General features: G+C 42.5%; 1 protein-coding gene and 1 pseudogene across 1 annotated transcript; both read left to right on the top strand.

The window, feature by feature from the left end:
* The first annotated feature begins 138 nt into the window (after window positions 1-138).
* LOC108929040 (NAD(P)H dehydrogenase [quinone] 1-like) lies at window positions 139-1,509 on the top strand. Its single transcript, XM_029253763.1, has 5 exons — window positions 139-298; window positions 403-533; window positions 666-779; window positions 890-991; window positions 1,182-1,509. Exons 1-5 carry the CDS (start codon window positions 259-261, stop codon window positions 1,479-1,481), a joined length of 687 nt encoding a protein of 228 aa, XP_029109596.1. The 5' UTR covers window positions 139-258; the 3' UTR covers window positions 1,482-1,509.
* Window positions 1,510-3,970: 2,461 nt separating this feature from the next.
* Window positions 3,971-10,753, top strand: LOC108929041 (NAD(P)H dehydrogenase [quinone] 1-like; annotated as a pseudogene).
* Window positions 10,754-15,383: the final 4,630 nt, after the last annotated feature.

Below are 15,383 nucleotides of genomic sequence, written 5' to 3'. Positions count from 1 at the left end.
GGAACTTAACTTCAGAGCTGATGGCTACTTTTGCCTTACCTTTTACTTGGTAAAGGAAGGGGCACTAACCCCATGTGTAAAAGTGCCCTTGTCAAACTACCATGGATCTGTAACTATGGCTTCTTTCCTGCAGCAAAGAATGTGCTCATTGTGTATGCCCACCAGAGTGCAACGTCTTTCAACGCTGCTGCTCTGGATACAGCTGTGAAAACACTTCAGCTACAGAAGTGTAATGTGGTGGTTTCTGATCTCTATGCAATGAAGTTCAAAGCTTCAGCCACTGCTGAAGATATAACTGGTAAGGACTTGAGGTGTTGGATGCCTATAGTTTCCTATGCTTCCTGTATAGGATTGAAGATGCTTATTAAAGTACTTTCAACTGATGTACTTGTGTGATTTCAGGAACACTGAAGAACCCACAGAACTTCCAGTATGGTGAGGAAAGCTTGCTGGCATGGCAAGAGGGTCGGCTCAGTGCTGACATTGTTGAAGAGCAACAAAAGGTGAAGGAGGCAGAGCTTGTTGTATTCCAGGTATGAGTGTCAACTCATTAATTTTAATGAATTGTGTTTATGGCAACCTGCTTAAAAGGCCTTCTACTGAATTATTATTATTATTATTATTATTATTCTTTTTTTCCCCTCTACTGCTCTTGCCTCAACCAGTTTCCCATGTACTGGTTTACTGTGCCTGCTATTCTGAAGGGATGGTTTGACCGTGTGTTCACACAAGGCTTTGCCTATACACCAGAGAAGATGTATACTGAAGGCATCTTCAAGGTATAAGGTGAATTTGTCACCAGCTTGGTGACTGATAATTGATGCCTTGAATGTAATAGTCCAGTACAGATAATGTAATCTGTACCTCTCTTCCCCCTCACCCCATGCAGGATAAGAAAGCAATTTTATCCTTCACAACAGGCTCCTATGAGTCAATGTGTTGTCCTGATGGCATTAATGGTGATATCAATATTGCACTCTGGCCACTACAGGTAACTTGGTTACACTAAAACATGTAAGATAATGGGAGTACTTACTGCAGTGACTCTGCATAAGCACAACAGAGAAGGTCTTGGCACTTAAACTCTGGTCATAGTGGTCACAAGACTTGTTCAATGGCTTGGCCCTTTGCCAAAGGGTTTCCAGCAGAACCAACTTCCTCCCACCCCCTTGTCTTTTTAGAATGGCATCCTGCACTACTGTGGGTTTCAAGTCTTGGCCCCACAGATATTCTGGGCTGTTGAACATGTCACTGAAGAAGCACGTCAAAATATGCTGGAGGGATGGCAGAAGCGTCTGGAAGGTCTTCTGCAAGAGAAGCTACTGACTTTTGCACCCTTTACAAGCTTTGATGTTGGGGCTGGATTTAAGCTCAAGAAGGAAGTGCAGGATTCATTGGCTACATGTGAATTTGGTCTGACTGTTGGTCATCATGTGGGGAAACCACTGCCTCCTGACAACCAACTTAAAGCAACTGTATGATGTGAATTGAGTTTCTCAAAATAAAAGCTGTAGTGCTTAGCTACTTCACTTGTGAACTTAATTGGCCTTTTAACCCCCCCTGTACCTCTTGTACAGACAAGGATTGAGCTGCAGTTTAAAATGCTATTGAAAGCAGTTGCAATTAATCAGTGATTTGCTAATAGCTGCAGCAGCCACTTTTGAAAGAAAGTTAGTTGCTGTATTAACTAATCTGCAGAGAACTTTTATTTATACATATATATATTCTCCCCTTCTACAATGGAAATTTACCAGTTTAAAGCAAGTCATGGAAGTGTGCCTGAAGGGGAGCTAGTCCTACTACCTGCTGGACCTAGAAATTAGGTTCTTGCTCTACTTGTAGCTGTAGGGCAAGGTACTCATTAGAAACAGTTTACATAAAACTGGCCTGCTAGATAAATGGTTAAACTACATGCTCTTAGGATCCTCCTTTATGGAGGGGCATTGTGTATATGCTAAAAGTTGTCTCACTGTAGCAAACTTCTTTCACACTGACATAGCAGCTTTGTCCCTTTCCCCTTATGAAAGAGATATTCCACCTGTAAACAGACTCTGAAATGCTTGTCTGGCAAATGGAGGAGAAATGCATGACATTAAAGGGTATAAGCCAGGCAGCTCTAAACTCTGTCAATAGATCTTCAACGTTTATACCAGTTAATATAGCTCAAGAGTGGTATTCTAAGGCTACTGATTACATGACAAGGAGTGTCAACCGCACACGTTGCAGGGATCTTTCTTTTCAGTGCTTGGAAATAGTAGCCACCTAAATGTGTATCTTTACACGCTATTTACAATTAACCTGAAGTGTGGGAGGAAACCCATGCAGAGTCAGACATGTAAACTCCCCAGATTGAGCTAGATTCAAGTCAATGCCTTCTACTCAACCATGTTGCCAAATATGAAATTAACCTGTATAAAGCAACCCAGTAAATTAACTTCAATGGTTTATAGGACTACAGAAAATATTTACTGGAATAAAACAAGACACCTGAAATGTTTGCCCATGTGCTAATAAAGTACTGAAACATTAAATGAAATAATGTACGATGAAATTAATCATAATCCCTGTAGAGGTACCAAGACATTAAGGTGGTGCTGGTGAGTGGCAACACGTTGATTGCTAATCCTCATCCAAGCACATCGGCACATTTTAAAGGAAATGTAATTATGGCAACCAGTGGCATTACTAGGCAGGGGATGCGGACTGCACCAGCTAACACCATCAGAGAGGATGACACCAAAATGACTGTCTATAAAATTTTTGTGCAGTGTTTAGGCAGAAATGTATTTTTGTAAAAAATATCCTTATAGTTATAACAAAAACATTCTTCGAAAGTCTAGCTTACATGTATCAATGTACATACAAGGCTAAAATTCTATGTTAATTTACTTTTTGAACCTTATAATGTGCTCCAGTCAGAGATGTCGTTATTGCCCAATTACAATTACACTTCCCATCACATGGTTTTCTGCACGACATCGAAATATCCCATTATGCAGTGGGATTCTGCTGATCTCACAGAAGCATTTAAGCTATTCAAGCAGAAAATGCTGCTGGTGTGCAAGGATAATAGAATCACAAATGGTACTAATAGAGTGAGGAAGATCAAAATAAGGATCGGCAATGAAGGCCTATGGACACTGAACGCATCTGGCATGGCTGACGACAAGCAGAAACAACCCAAAAAATTATGGTAGTTATTCGGAAAGCAATTGAAGGTTGCTATGAATTTCAGGATCCACAGATTAAGCTTAATGCAATATTGACAGTGGGAAAATGAAACTCTTGATGAGTTTGTCACTAGAGCCTGAGCACAAACACAGTTGTGTGAATTCTCTGAGGATGAAATGCAGGAGAGAATTGTGGAGCTTGTCATAATGAGCATGCTGATGGATAACTTCTGCAGAGCTGTTGGGAAAGTAAAAAGGCCTAACATTTCAGGAAATGCTCATGGCAGGCAGAAAACATGAAACTGTGCTCATCACCCACCAGATGCAGATTCTGCAGGAAAAAAAAATCTATCAGATCGAGAAGAAACATCCATGTGGGAGATGTGGACTGCACCACATACCCTGATCTCGCCCGGCATATAAGGACATTTGCAACGGTTGTGGGAAAAAGGGACATTGGAAGAAGATGTGTCGATTCAAAAAAGAAGAGAAGGTAATGAATAATGAAACAGGCCTGGGAAGAGAGATGAAAGGAAGAAGAAGATCACAAAGAGAGTCGATGCTGTGAGGGCAAGCAAAAATAGGTCCAAGGCAACCAATGAAACATTGTAGGCTCCGAAGAGGAATTTGCTGAAAAATTTCAGGGCATAGACATACACAGCACAAAGGTTGACACCCAAGCCGAGGATTATGCATCAATTATAATCAAATATCCTGGCTGCAATAACTGAAAAATCATGAAGATTAAAATAGATCCAGGTGCTCAAGGGAATGCACTCCCACTCCATACATTCCGACAGATGTATGGTGACATTGAGCTGACAGAAGTCCTCAAACCGACAGGTATGATGAAGCTGATGTCTTATAGTGACTCCATACCATGTTTGGGGAAGCTCCCTATGCAATACAAGTACAATAAGTCCAGGTGGGTGAACACAGAATTCCACGTTGTGGACGCTAATGGCCCAGTGACTCCTGTGCGTTGGCAGTTCATCCAGGACCTCCAGAGGGCCCAAACAGAGGAACCTGGTCCAGTCGACACCCCCGAAGGCAAGGAGTATGTCCCTGCCCATGTGCACTGCCGTGAATCTGCTCACTTTCAATTGCAATCTTGAAGCTATAGAAAAGAACCCAATAATGATAAGTGCTACAGAGGATCTTGAGAAATTATACCCAGCGCAGTGTGACACAATCAGTAAATTAGAAGGCCCAGCGCGAATCATCTTGAAGGAAGATACAGAACCACATCTTGATTGCCCATGAAAATTCAAGATATATATTGAACCAAAAATCAAAGATGAGATCTGTTGCATGGAGAAACTAGGGGTCATCAAGAAAGTGAGAGAACACAGACTGCTATTCCAGTATGGCATGTAGCCTCAAGAAAGATGGGTCCCTTCGTTTGTGTCTGGACCCTAAGAGACTTAACGAAGTGATTAAAAGATGTCCTCGCAAAACCCCTACACTAGAAGAAATAAATTCAGAATTCCATAAGGCAAGGTGGTTCAGCAAGCTCAACAATAAGCTGGGTACCGGAATGTCCAACTAGATGAACAATAACAGGTACTTACAACATTCCGCACACCCCTAGGGCATTATTGCTTCACATGCCTACCCTTTGGGCTCAACATAAGCTAAGACATGTTTCATTAGCACATGGATGAAATTTTCAAAGGCCTGGAAAGGTGTGTTGGAATTGTAGATGATATTTGCATATTTGCAGGACAGAGGAAGAGCGCGACAAACACCTACTGTTACTTCTTGAAAGGGCAAAGGAGACAGGGCTGGTGTTCAACTTGCATAAATGCTTCATAAAACAGAGATGGATTGAATTCTTTGGGAATGTTTACAGCAAAAATGAAATCTCACTAGACTCAGACAAACTAAAAGATATAAAAAAAATGCCTAGCCCACAAGACAAGTAAGACCTCAAACGCTTTCTAGAATTACTGACAGACATGGATTCTTCCATACCAATAAGAAAAAGACTTGCTTCTTAGGGAACTCATACTTCTCCAACTTCACATATAGTCTGTTCTGCAACAGTCGCTGGAGCACCTGTCTGACAGTTAGTACATGCCTGGCCAATGTATCAGAGTAGATCAAGATATCGTCGAGGTATGCAAGTACCCCATTGTTGATCATGTACCCAAGGAAAGACGCTGGGTGCATTAGCTAGGCCAAACGGCATGACCAGGTATTCGTAATGACCCAGGGTGGTACTGAATGCAGTCTTCCATTCGTCACCCTCCCGGATACAGACCAGATTATAAGCACTTCTGAAGTTTAGTTTGTGAACCACTGCGCCTGCTGGACATTCTCTAGGGCGGCTGTGATCAAGGGTAGGGGATGTGGATATTTTATTGTAATGCTATTCAACCCCTGATAATCAATACACGGGCGGAGTCCACCATCTTTCTTTTTGATGAATAAAAACCCGGTCGACACAGGGGAGGTGGATGGATGTATGATTCCTGCTTCTAATGCTTCAGAAATATACTTCTGCAAGGCTATTTGTTCGGGTCTGGACAGAGGATAATGTGACTGCGAGGAGGCGTGGTACCTGGAAGGAGGTCGATTGCACAATCCCACTGGCGATGCGGTGGTAGCTTGGAGGCTTGTTTTTTAGATAGATAGATAGATAGATAGATAGATAGATAGATAGATAGATATACTTTATTGATCCCACAAGGGAAATAAATTTTATACATATAAATTTTTATATAAATATTATATATAAATATAAATTTTTGCTGAAAACCTTGGCCAGGTCTTGATACTCGGGGGAACTGGCACCTGTGGGGCAGAGTCTGATCCTTCTATTGACGTAGCCTGGCAAGGTAACTTCAAGCAGGTCTCCTCACATTGGGCACCCATGCCCCAACTGCATTGGCTCTGCCTCGTCCTGAGCAGGACCGGAGCATTCTGGGACAGGTTCTGGGACGGGTTCACGGATTCGGAGCTGGTTATCCAAGGGCACTGCAGTTTCTATGAACTGATCTAGGGTCCAACTTTCTCCCCGGAACACCATTTCTTTGCGGATTTGGCAGTTCAGACCGCGGCAAAAACCTACTAATGAAGCTTTCTCGCCCCAACCACTGCGTTCCACAAGGGTACGGAATTCTATGGCATACTCTACCACGGGTCGGTGACCTTGTTGTAGGTCCAAATTCGTGGCGGAACCTTCTGTTATGGCTGGTTCCGGAAGGAACCAGTGGATCCAAGTGCAGAGCAGAATTCATGGTTTATTCAGGGAAATCCAAGAGCGAAGGTCAAAGGACAGGCAAATGATCTTCAAGGCGCAAACATTGTTACAAGGGGAATCTGATAGGCAGGGTCGATACACGGGCAAGGGGTCAATAATCTCAGAGAGGTACAGGATCGTGGGAACAAGGGACGGGATCGAGGAAGGTGTTTGGGAACAGGAAGTAGAAGGTCTAGGAGCTAGGAGATCGCAAACAACAAGGCTGAACAAGGTTCCGCATCAGCTGCGGGTCTGATGCAGCGTTTTATGCCCCACTCTGTGCCGCGTCCCAGGTGTTTCCTCGTTGGCTCGAGGGTGTGGGCGTGACATGGTTACAGTGAAAATTCGATTTGAAAACAATAGAATTAGAAGTAAAAATGTTTAAGAACTACATTAAAATTATGTTTATTTTAACATTATTGATGTAGGTTCATAAATAATAATTGCCAGAATATTGTAGCTTAAACATGAGAAAATTTGATAAAATCAGCGACTATAAAAACACCAGCAGCAACGAAAACAACAGCGTGTTCTTATAACGCGTGCAGACAAAACTACGTGATTCGAAGCATCATTGTAATTGGGTGATAATGATAGCTCTGACCGGAGCACATTAGAAGGTTCAAAAAGTAAAAATAGAGTTTCAGAGTTTCAGCCTTGTACATATGCTGAGACATGTAAGCTGGGCTTACGAAAAATGTTTTTGTTGTTATAACTAATTACAGAGATTTTTTTTAGAAAAAATAAATTTCTGCTGAAACACTGCACAAAAATTTTATAGACATTCATTTTAGTGTCACCCGCCCTGATGGTGTCACCTGGTGCGGTCTGGATTCCCCGCACCCCCTAGTGAGGCCACTGGAAAGACAAGTAAAGGGGTGATTACTACATTTTTATTAACGCAGAAAACAGTACAAATGACAAGAATTTAATAGTAATAACAATAAAAAGCAAGAGGAATAAAAACACAAGTTATAATTTAGATGAAAATGTTGAATGATTTCCTGATTATAACAGTTTTAATTGCCTTTTTAACAGTGGAGTCTTAGCAGTAATTGTCAATGACGAGGGTAAGATACCGAGGAGTCTGTATGGACTCTAGAGTGGGATTTTTATTACTGACACAGAGGAACAGGCAAGAGTCATGGTCGGGGACAGGTGTGGGTAGGTCGATGTGCAGATGTGGTTCTCAGGGTGAATCTGGATTCGAGGTCGAGGAAGGGATGCTGGAGTCGGGAGCCATGGATGTCGAAAACGGGACGAGGGAGAGAGGAACACAAGGGTCAAGGAAGGACAAGTAAGTAGATTGTGTTTCCCAGCTGAGATTCTGCACCCAGGGGAGCAGCAATAGCTTTTTTATATCCTGCTGCTCTGATTTGGGGCAGGTGCGGTCCATTAGGGCAAGGACATGGGCTTAATTTGGTTTTTCCTATTTTTCTTTTCACATTGGTAGTGGATAGACTGGTAAATATGGGTGAGTTTTTCTCTCTCTATTTTTTTGTCAACATTAGAATCCTTAACTTTTCTAAAGTTCAGATGAGACAAGTTATTGATGTGTACCTCACTGATGTCTCCATTGTTTTATCTGCCTCTACTACCTACTTCTATACATAACTACTAACCATACAGAACTGAACTAGAACTGATGAACTGGGGTTTATTAGCGCATAACTATCTCTGCTTTGAGACTAAGACAAGGGACTCTTTAAAGTGTAGTAAAAATAACCCTTAAATTTTGTTCTGTTCAAATTTGACCCATTTATAACCCCAATCGGTGCGGTGGCGCAGTGGGTTGGACCACAGTCCTGCTTTCCGGTGGGTCTGGGGTTCGAGTCCCACTTGGGGTGCCTTGCGATGGACTGGCGTCCCGTCCTGGGTGTGTCCCCTCTGGCCTTACGCCCTGTGTTACCAGGTAGGCTCTGGTTCCCTGTGACCCTGTATGGGACAAGCGGTTCTGAAAATGTGTGTGTGTGTATAACCCCAATCCTAAATAGCTTACTGTTTCCTCTATCTTATTGCCAGTTCATGATCTCTAACACACACTAGCCATCAGAACCCCGAAAACCGTCTTTTGTTTCACCACTATATTTTTCATATGTCTCTTGTTTGTCTAATCAGATTTAGCTGTAAGAAATGAATGGGTGACACTATAAACTGAAAAAGGTATAAAATGCCAGATTCAGGTGTTTATCACCTCAGGTAAATGAAGTCTACAGACTAAACTCCAAAAATGATATATTTGACTTCTGAGTTGTAACAAAGTTGGTTAGACCTAATGTTTAAAGTAATTATGTTCCATAATGGCTTTGACTAATCTCTTGACGTACATCTCAGAGAAAGTTACAACTAGTAAATTGCATCACTTTAGAGAAGAGAATCTAAACATAATATCAGCTTGAACACCAAAATTAGAACCATTTTAAGAGTTAAGCAGGTGACTAGAAGTTGTGTAAAGAGGACTATCAATACAGCTATTAAACCTGTCATTATATGTATCTCCACAGCTAAGAACGTGCTCATCGTGTACACCCATCAAAGTGAAACTTCCTTCAATGGAGCTGCTTTAGACACTGCTGTAAAAGCTCTTCAGGCACAAAACTGTAATGTGGTGGTGTCTGATCTCTATGCGATGAAGTTCAAAGCCTTTGCCACTGCTGAAGACATAACTGGTAAGAGTTCCATGTGTCCCTCTGACTACTTATGACCACATATTACAGGTTTTGGGTCTGTTTGAGCATGTCATGTTTTCAGATAATTCTGAAATACTTACGCTTTCAGGGACTCTGGAAAAACCAGACAATTTATAGTATGGTGAGGAAAGCATGCTCACATGGCAAGAGTGTTGGCTCAGTGCTGACGTTGAGAAGCAACAGAAAGTGAAGGAAGTAGAGCTCATCATATTCCAGGTCTGACGTGTATTCGTACTACTCCTTAACCTTAGCCATGGTTGCCCTATATATAGTATAATCAGATCCCATGGAAAGCTAATATGAACACAACATATGGTTATCCTGCTGAGTGTCTTCTCATCCCTATCAGTTTCCCTTGCTCTGGTTCAGCATGCCAGCTATTCTGAAAGGATGGATTGACTGGGTTTTCACACAAGGAGGATGCATAATGAAGGTGTTTTCAAGGTACAACTGGTAATTGGCTTGATGTTGCATGGCAGCTTTTGCTTATATTTCCTTGAGATGCATTCTAGATTACTTTGTGCAGTTTAACTGATTCTTGGTCCCTTATGCAGGACAAGAAAGCCATGATGTCCTTCACAACAGGCTCACATGAGTCAATGTGTCATGCTGATGGTATTAATGGAGACATCAATATCACACTGTGGTCACTACAAGTAAGAAATGGTGATTCACTTCTAAGGAGCTAGTCTAATGACTGAAATTGTGGTCAGCAAATCTTTGTCATCAATAACATATTTTGAGTCAGTAAGGTAAGTTCCTCAGAGCACCTAGACTGTGTTTGGGTACTTTGGCTTCCCCCCAGTCTAGCTTGGTGTGTGGTTTGGCAGCACGGTGGCACAGTGAGTAGTGCTGGGTGGTGCGAGAGAATGTGGGTTCGATCCCCGCTCAGTCTGTGTGGAGTTTGCATGTTCTCCCACTGTCTGCGTGGGATTCCTCTGGGTGCTCTGGTTTCCTCCCACATTCCCAAGACAGGCTGTTCAGGTTCACCCATAGTGTGAGTGACAGAGAGTGTGTTCCACTGATATATAGATGAGTGACCCATTGTAAGTAGTGTATCTAGCAGTGTAAATCACCTTGGTGAATATGGTGTGTGGGCTCATAACACTACATAGTATCCATTGCAAGTTGCTTTGGAGAAAAGTGTCTGCTAAGTGAATAAATGTAATCTAAATGTTCATGTTGTTCTTGCTATAGTCTTGACACTCTGTAGACGTTGTACTGTCTGGTACCTTGTGGACCAGTGATTTCACCGTCACCCCTTGCCTTGGGAATTGTTTATACATAGACCCATAATATATATCTGAAATGGACAGTGATTCAACTCTCTTCCATAGAATGGCATCCTGCATTACTCTGGGCTCCAGGTCCTGGTACCACAAATTTTCTGGGCATCTCCCTGAAGTGATTCTTAAGAGCATGTTGAAAGAATGGCAAAAGCATTTGGAGGGTCTTCTGGAAGAGAAGCCACTGATCTTTGTACCCTTTGCTAACTTTGATGTGGGAGCTGGATTCAAGCTGAAGAAGGAAGTCCAGGGTTCCCCGGTTGTGCTTGAATTTGGTCTGTTAGTCATCATGTGGGGAAACCACTGCCTCCTGAAAACCAATTTAAGGCAGGTGTGCATGGGCTGCAACAAACTTTCAAATAAAATGTGTGGTACAGAGCTTTGTTTGTCACATGCTTTGTATTGCACCATCTATAAGCCCCCCCAATTACCTACTGGAGTAGAAGGAATGGTAATGCAGACTCCCCCCCCCCCATCTCCAAAGCAGCTTGCATGGATAATCAGCTTCTCAATATTACTGAACACATTGCTTTACAAACTTCTCCATTCAGGAGAAACCCTGTCAAATGTTCAACAGGAATCTGAATTTGAAGCAGGGACCTACATATCACTGACAGCCTATTATACTTCCTGCTGTCTCAGATGTCATTTTCTGAGACATTCACCTGGACTTCTTTTCTATAACTGAAAAGGCCCCCAAATGCAGTGTTAGGGAACAATGATAACATAGAGCTATACTGCAGGTAAATTTGATTACAGCTTCACACACACACACTGTCCGAAGCCACTTGTCCCGAGCGGGGTCGCAGGAAACTGGAGCCTAACCTGGCAACACAGGGCGCAGGGCTGGATGGGGAAGGGACACACCCAGGACGGGACCCCAATCCGTCACAAGGCACCCCAAGCAGGACTTGAACCCCAGACCTGCCAGAGAGCAGAACCTGGCCAAACCCGCTGCACCGCCATGCCCCTCTGATTGCAGCTGTAGAAATTGCATTATAGATATTGCAAATACTATGGCATGAGTCACTGCTACCTTAATGTGAAAATGACACCCTAAAATATGAAATTTTGAAAAGCATTGCAGTAATTGTCCATCTCCACTGACATTTATTTGCTACTATGTACTTGATTTACATTTTACACAAAGATTTGTACTTTTTCAGTGAATCCCCAGTACCTTTATAATGTACAATCTACGTTTCCAACAAAAAAAGGTGAACACACTTGCATGCATTTCACTGTTTCTCTGAGCAGGAACCTCCAGTACAACAGTTTTGTTTCAAAGAAATCTTTGCTTCCAACTGCTATGGTCTGTATTTCAAGGATGGAGAAGCTGCAGTCCCTCTGAATTCAGTGTAATATTCCTGATACTTCCCAAAACTGAACCTAGGTGATACAACTTAATGGGCTATGAATGGGTGAAAACCCTTTATGTTCATCAAGACTTAATTTTTACACCTTCAGCTGCAAGTTAAAAAGGGCAGACATGGAAGATGTTCACACAAGATTTCTAAGCAGTCATCAGGGAAATGAACATTTTTAATTTAAGCAAGTGTCTTGCATCCAAGTGCACAGCTTTGCTTTGGACCTGTCTTAGTCCCTTTTCCCACTGGAAAGTGCATGTGTTTTTGTAAATATTGTAAAGTCACCCGAGTATCTGCACCACTTAGCACAGTAAAAGAACCTGCACTTACCACTTCATTCTCATACATGTGATTTTGTTGGCCACTTGCTATTACTGGTCACCACTTACCTGATGTTACACCCTAGCTACCCCCAAATGCCTGGGGATATAAGATTAATGGGGACTCATCAGGAATCTTATCACTGAGACCTGAAGCTTTTTTTGAGGTTGTCCAGGATGCTGTTGCTGAGAATTTGGTTGCCCAGAATATTTCTGTCTGTGAATCTGGTCTTTTGGGGCCTTGTTGCCTGTGAATTTGGTTATCCAATATGTTGTTGCCCAGCGATTTAGTCATCCCATTTTTTCTTGTGTGGTGGTGGTTTTGGGTTCAACCCGATTACGTGTTTTTGCTTATTGGCGTGTTGTTTGCTTCACTTGGCTCTCTGCTCTTGTGTGGTGCTTGCATGTATTGTAATAATTATGGCCTTGTTTGACAAACATTTATTCCTAACCCTACTTTTGAACAATTCAAGAAGTGTCGAAAAGCTCATTTGTCTCAGCAGACAACTTACGTATTCAGGTTTTGAGGCTTGCTCTTAAAACACTTTTTATTTCTCTTAAATAGATTGGTTGAGTGGGGGATCCTGACCGTGCCTGATCTTTCTGTGCCTGCTGAGGCTCTACCCGCTGCTGCAGGAGAGGTTTTGTTCCCCTTCGGCTGAACTGGGCGAGGGAGTAGTGCAAGCTAGTGCTGAGGTTGACGTGAAAGCTGACAAAGCTGGTTTGCCGCTCTTTGAACTACTCTTGCCTACTTCTTCAGGGTCTCAATCTGATGCTCGTTTTAAAATACGTTTGGCTTATCTTCAGCTGGATGCAAAAGACGGCACAAGCACAACAGGCAGAAGTGGGTTTACATCTGAAAATACACAGGTTAGAACTTGAGGCAGAGACAAAGGTTAGACTTCGGCAGCTTGAACTAGAGGCAATGAAGGTTGGCCCTGTTCCACCTGTACAGTCAAACCCCTATGAAGCTTCTTGTGTGCTACCTGTTTCGAGTCCTTCCACAACCTCTTTTGATGTCAGGAAGCATGTTGCTTTAGTTCCTTCATTCTGGGAAATGGAAGAGGACAGTTATTTTAGGGCATTTGAACGTATTGCCACATCTCTGCACTGGCCAAGAGGTGTGAGGTCTTTTTTGCTACAATGCAAGTTGATTGGTAAGGCCCAAGATGTTTGTTCTTCACTTTCATTGGAAGAAAGTTTGCATTAATACTATGAAAGCAGCTATCTGTCGTGCATACAAATTCACTCCTGAAGCATGCCGACAGAGGTTACGAAATCTAAAAGCGTCTAGCCAAACTTTTGCTGAATTTGCATGAAAAAATAATTCTTTCATGTGGTGTGGTGCAAGCAAAGTTAGTGGTCTCAATTCACTGCGTGAACTAATTTTATTGGAGGAGTTCGAGTTGCCCATCATAAGTGCCCCCAGCCTTGTTCCCTGTGTTGCCAGGTTAGGCTCTGGTTTGCCACAACCTCACCTGGGTAAGTGGTTTCAGACCGTGTGTGTGTGAGTCATCTTCCTCATTGTGTTGAAAGTGAACTCATTGACTCAAGCAGCTGTTTTGGCTGATGGGTTTGTTCTTAAACACAAAAAGGGTTGCATGCACAGAGAAGAGACTCCAGCTCCAAGTTTTCCTTCAATAGACCCAACCCCTCAGTCACATCCTAAAGAGGAATGTTTCTATTGTCACAAGCGTGGTCATATAATTGAAGACTGCTTGGCTTTTAAACAGAAACAGCGAAGAGTGTAGGTTTTGCAAGGACTATTTCCTGTTTTAATAAGTCATTCTCACAGTGTTGAGAAATTACCTGATCCCAGTTACTTTTCCTTTATTATGACAGGACTGGTGTCTCTAACATGGGATGCCACTGTGGTGTTCAAATATATTAGTCATATAAATTTATCATAGAAACTAAGCACGGTGATTGGTAATATTTCTTTGTGTGTTAAGGCTGTGCACTGTATAAAAATGGAAAATCACTGTGAAACAGGCTGTACCAGTACCAGGTCAAGGTGGCCCAATAGTGGTTCTGGTTGCGTACCAAGACCATGTTATCGCAGGCAGATGTTATGTTCCTTCCTTGCCTGCAAGCAAGGTCAGTTTAAGAAAAACTGGATGGTGGAGGTTGGATGTTTTACTGAGACCAGAGAGGTGGACATACCTGTTGTAACACCTACAAATGCATTATGTATGAGCTCTGCAAAATAAAGAAGGGTGATGGGGAATGATCGGGGAGACATCCAACTTCCAGGGCTCTCCCATCAGGCACTGTTGTGAAAAGTCTGTGTGTGGGTCTGAGCATACTTCTTTCAGGGTCCTCTACAGTTGAACGGGAAAGAGAATTTTTCACATCACAGAGCAGAAAAAAATAAGCGATACCGTGGCAGTGTAATCATATTCTTGCCAAAACATTGCCTTTGTCAAACCAGTGACTGCAGCTAGTGTGCTAGTCCAGGGTATCAGCATGTTTTCAGTGTGTCTTTCCATCATGTACATCCTAGAATGGTCTGGTTAATGGTTTTAGGACAGTTGGGGAACATTATTCGTTACTTGTACAAGAGGTAAGCCTTAGCTTATGTAATGATCTAGCAAGCTGAGGAAGTTCAACCTGCCACAGGAGCTACTGCTGCAATTCTACTCCGCAGTCATCCAGTCTGTCCTCTGCACCTCTATAACTGTCTGGTTCGGCTCAGCTACGAAATCAGACATCAGAAGACTACAGCAGATATTTCGGACTGCTGGAAGAATCATCGGCACAACTGCACTCATCCAGAGTCAGTAAAAGGGCTAGCAAAATCATTCTAGACCCCTCGCATCCAGGCCACTTCCTCTTCGAACCCTTGCCATCTGGCCGGCGCTACAGAGCACTGAGCACCAAGACAGCCAGGCACAAGAAAAGTTTCTTTCCTCAGGCCATCTACCTCATGAACACCTAAATCTCTCCCCTAGAGAGTAAACCAGTGCAATACATAATGCTATTTATATTTGTATTTATAACTATTTATCACATCATATCTCCTACTCACACTCCCTTGCATTTGTATCTAGTGTATTTTTGTATATTGGGTACTTCATATTTTTATATATTTTTTATCCCTTATTCACATACTCTTATCTTCTCATCTGTCTTGTCACTGTCATTCTGTCTGTGCTGTGGAAGTTCCTGTCACCAAGACAAATTCCTTGTATGTGTGAACATACTTGGCAATAAAGCTTGTTCTGATTCTGAAGTGGTAAGGTGGTGCCTAGGCTACAGATGATGGATAATCTACATTGTCATTTGGCATAAACTTTTCTTAGACAT

This window comes from Scleropages formosus, chromosome 7 (assembly GCF_900964775.1).
Source record: "Scleropages formosus chromosome 7, fSclFor1.1, whole genome shotgun sequence".
Lineage (NCBI taxonomy): Eukaryota > Metazoa > Chordata > Actinopteri > Osteoglossiformes > Osteoglossidae > Scleropages > Scleropages formosus.
The sequence above is the reverse complement of the archived record's forward strand: the minus strand, read 5'-3'. Positions and strand labels throughout refer to the sequence as shown.

Bases quoted from the DNA above. Each gene is read 5' to 3' on its own strand.
- LOC108929040 (XM_029253763.1), top strand. From the start codon at position 259: ATGAAGTTCAAAGCTTCAGCCACTGCTGAAGATATAACTG. The intron at 299-402 runs GTAAGGACTTGA...GTGTGATTTCAG, and splicing joins CACTGCTGAAGATATAACTG to GAACACTGAAGAACCCACAG. The intron at 534-665 runs GTATGAGTGTCA...TGCCTCAACCAG, and splicing joins CAGAGCTTGTTGTATTCCAG to TTTCCCATGTACTGGTTTAC.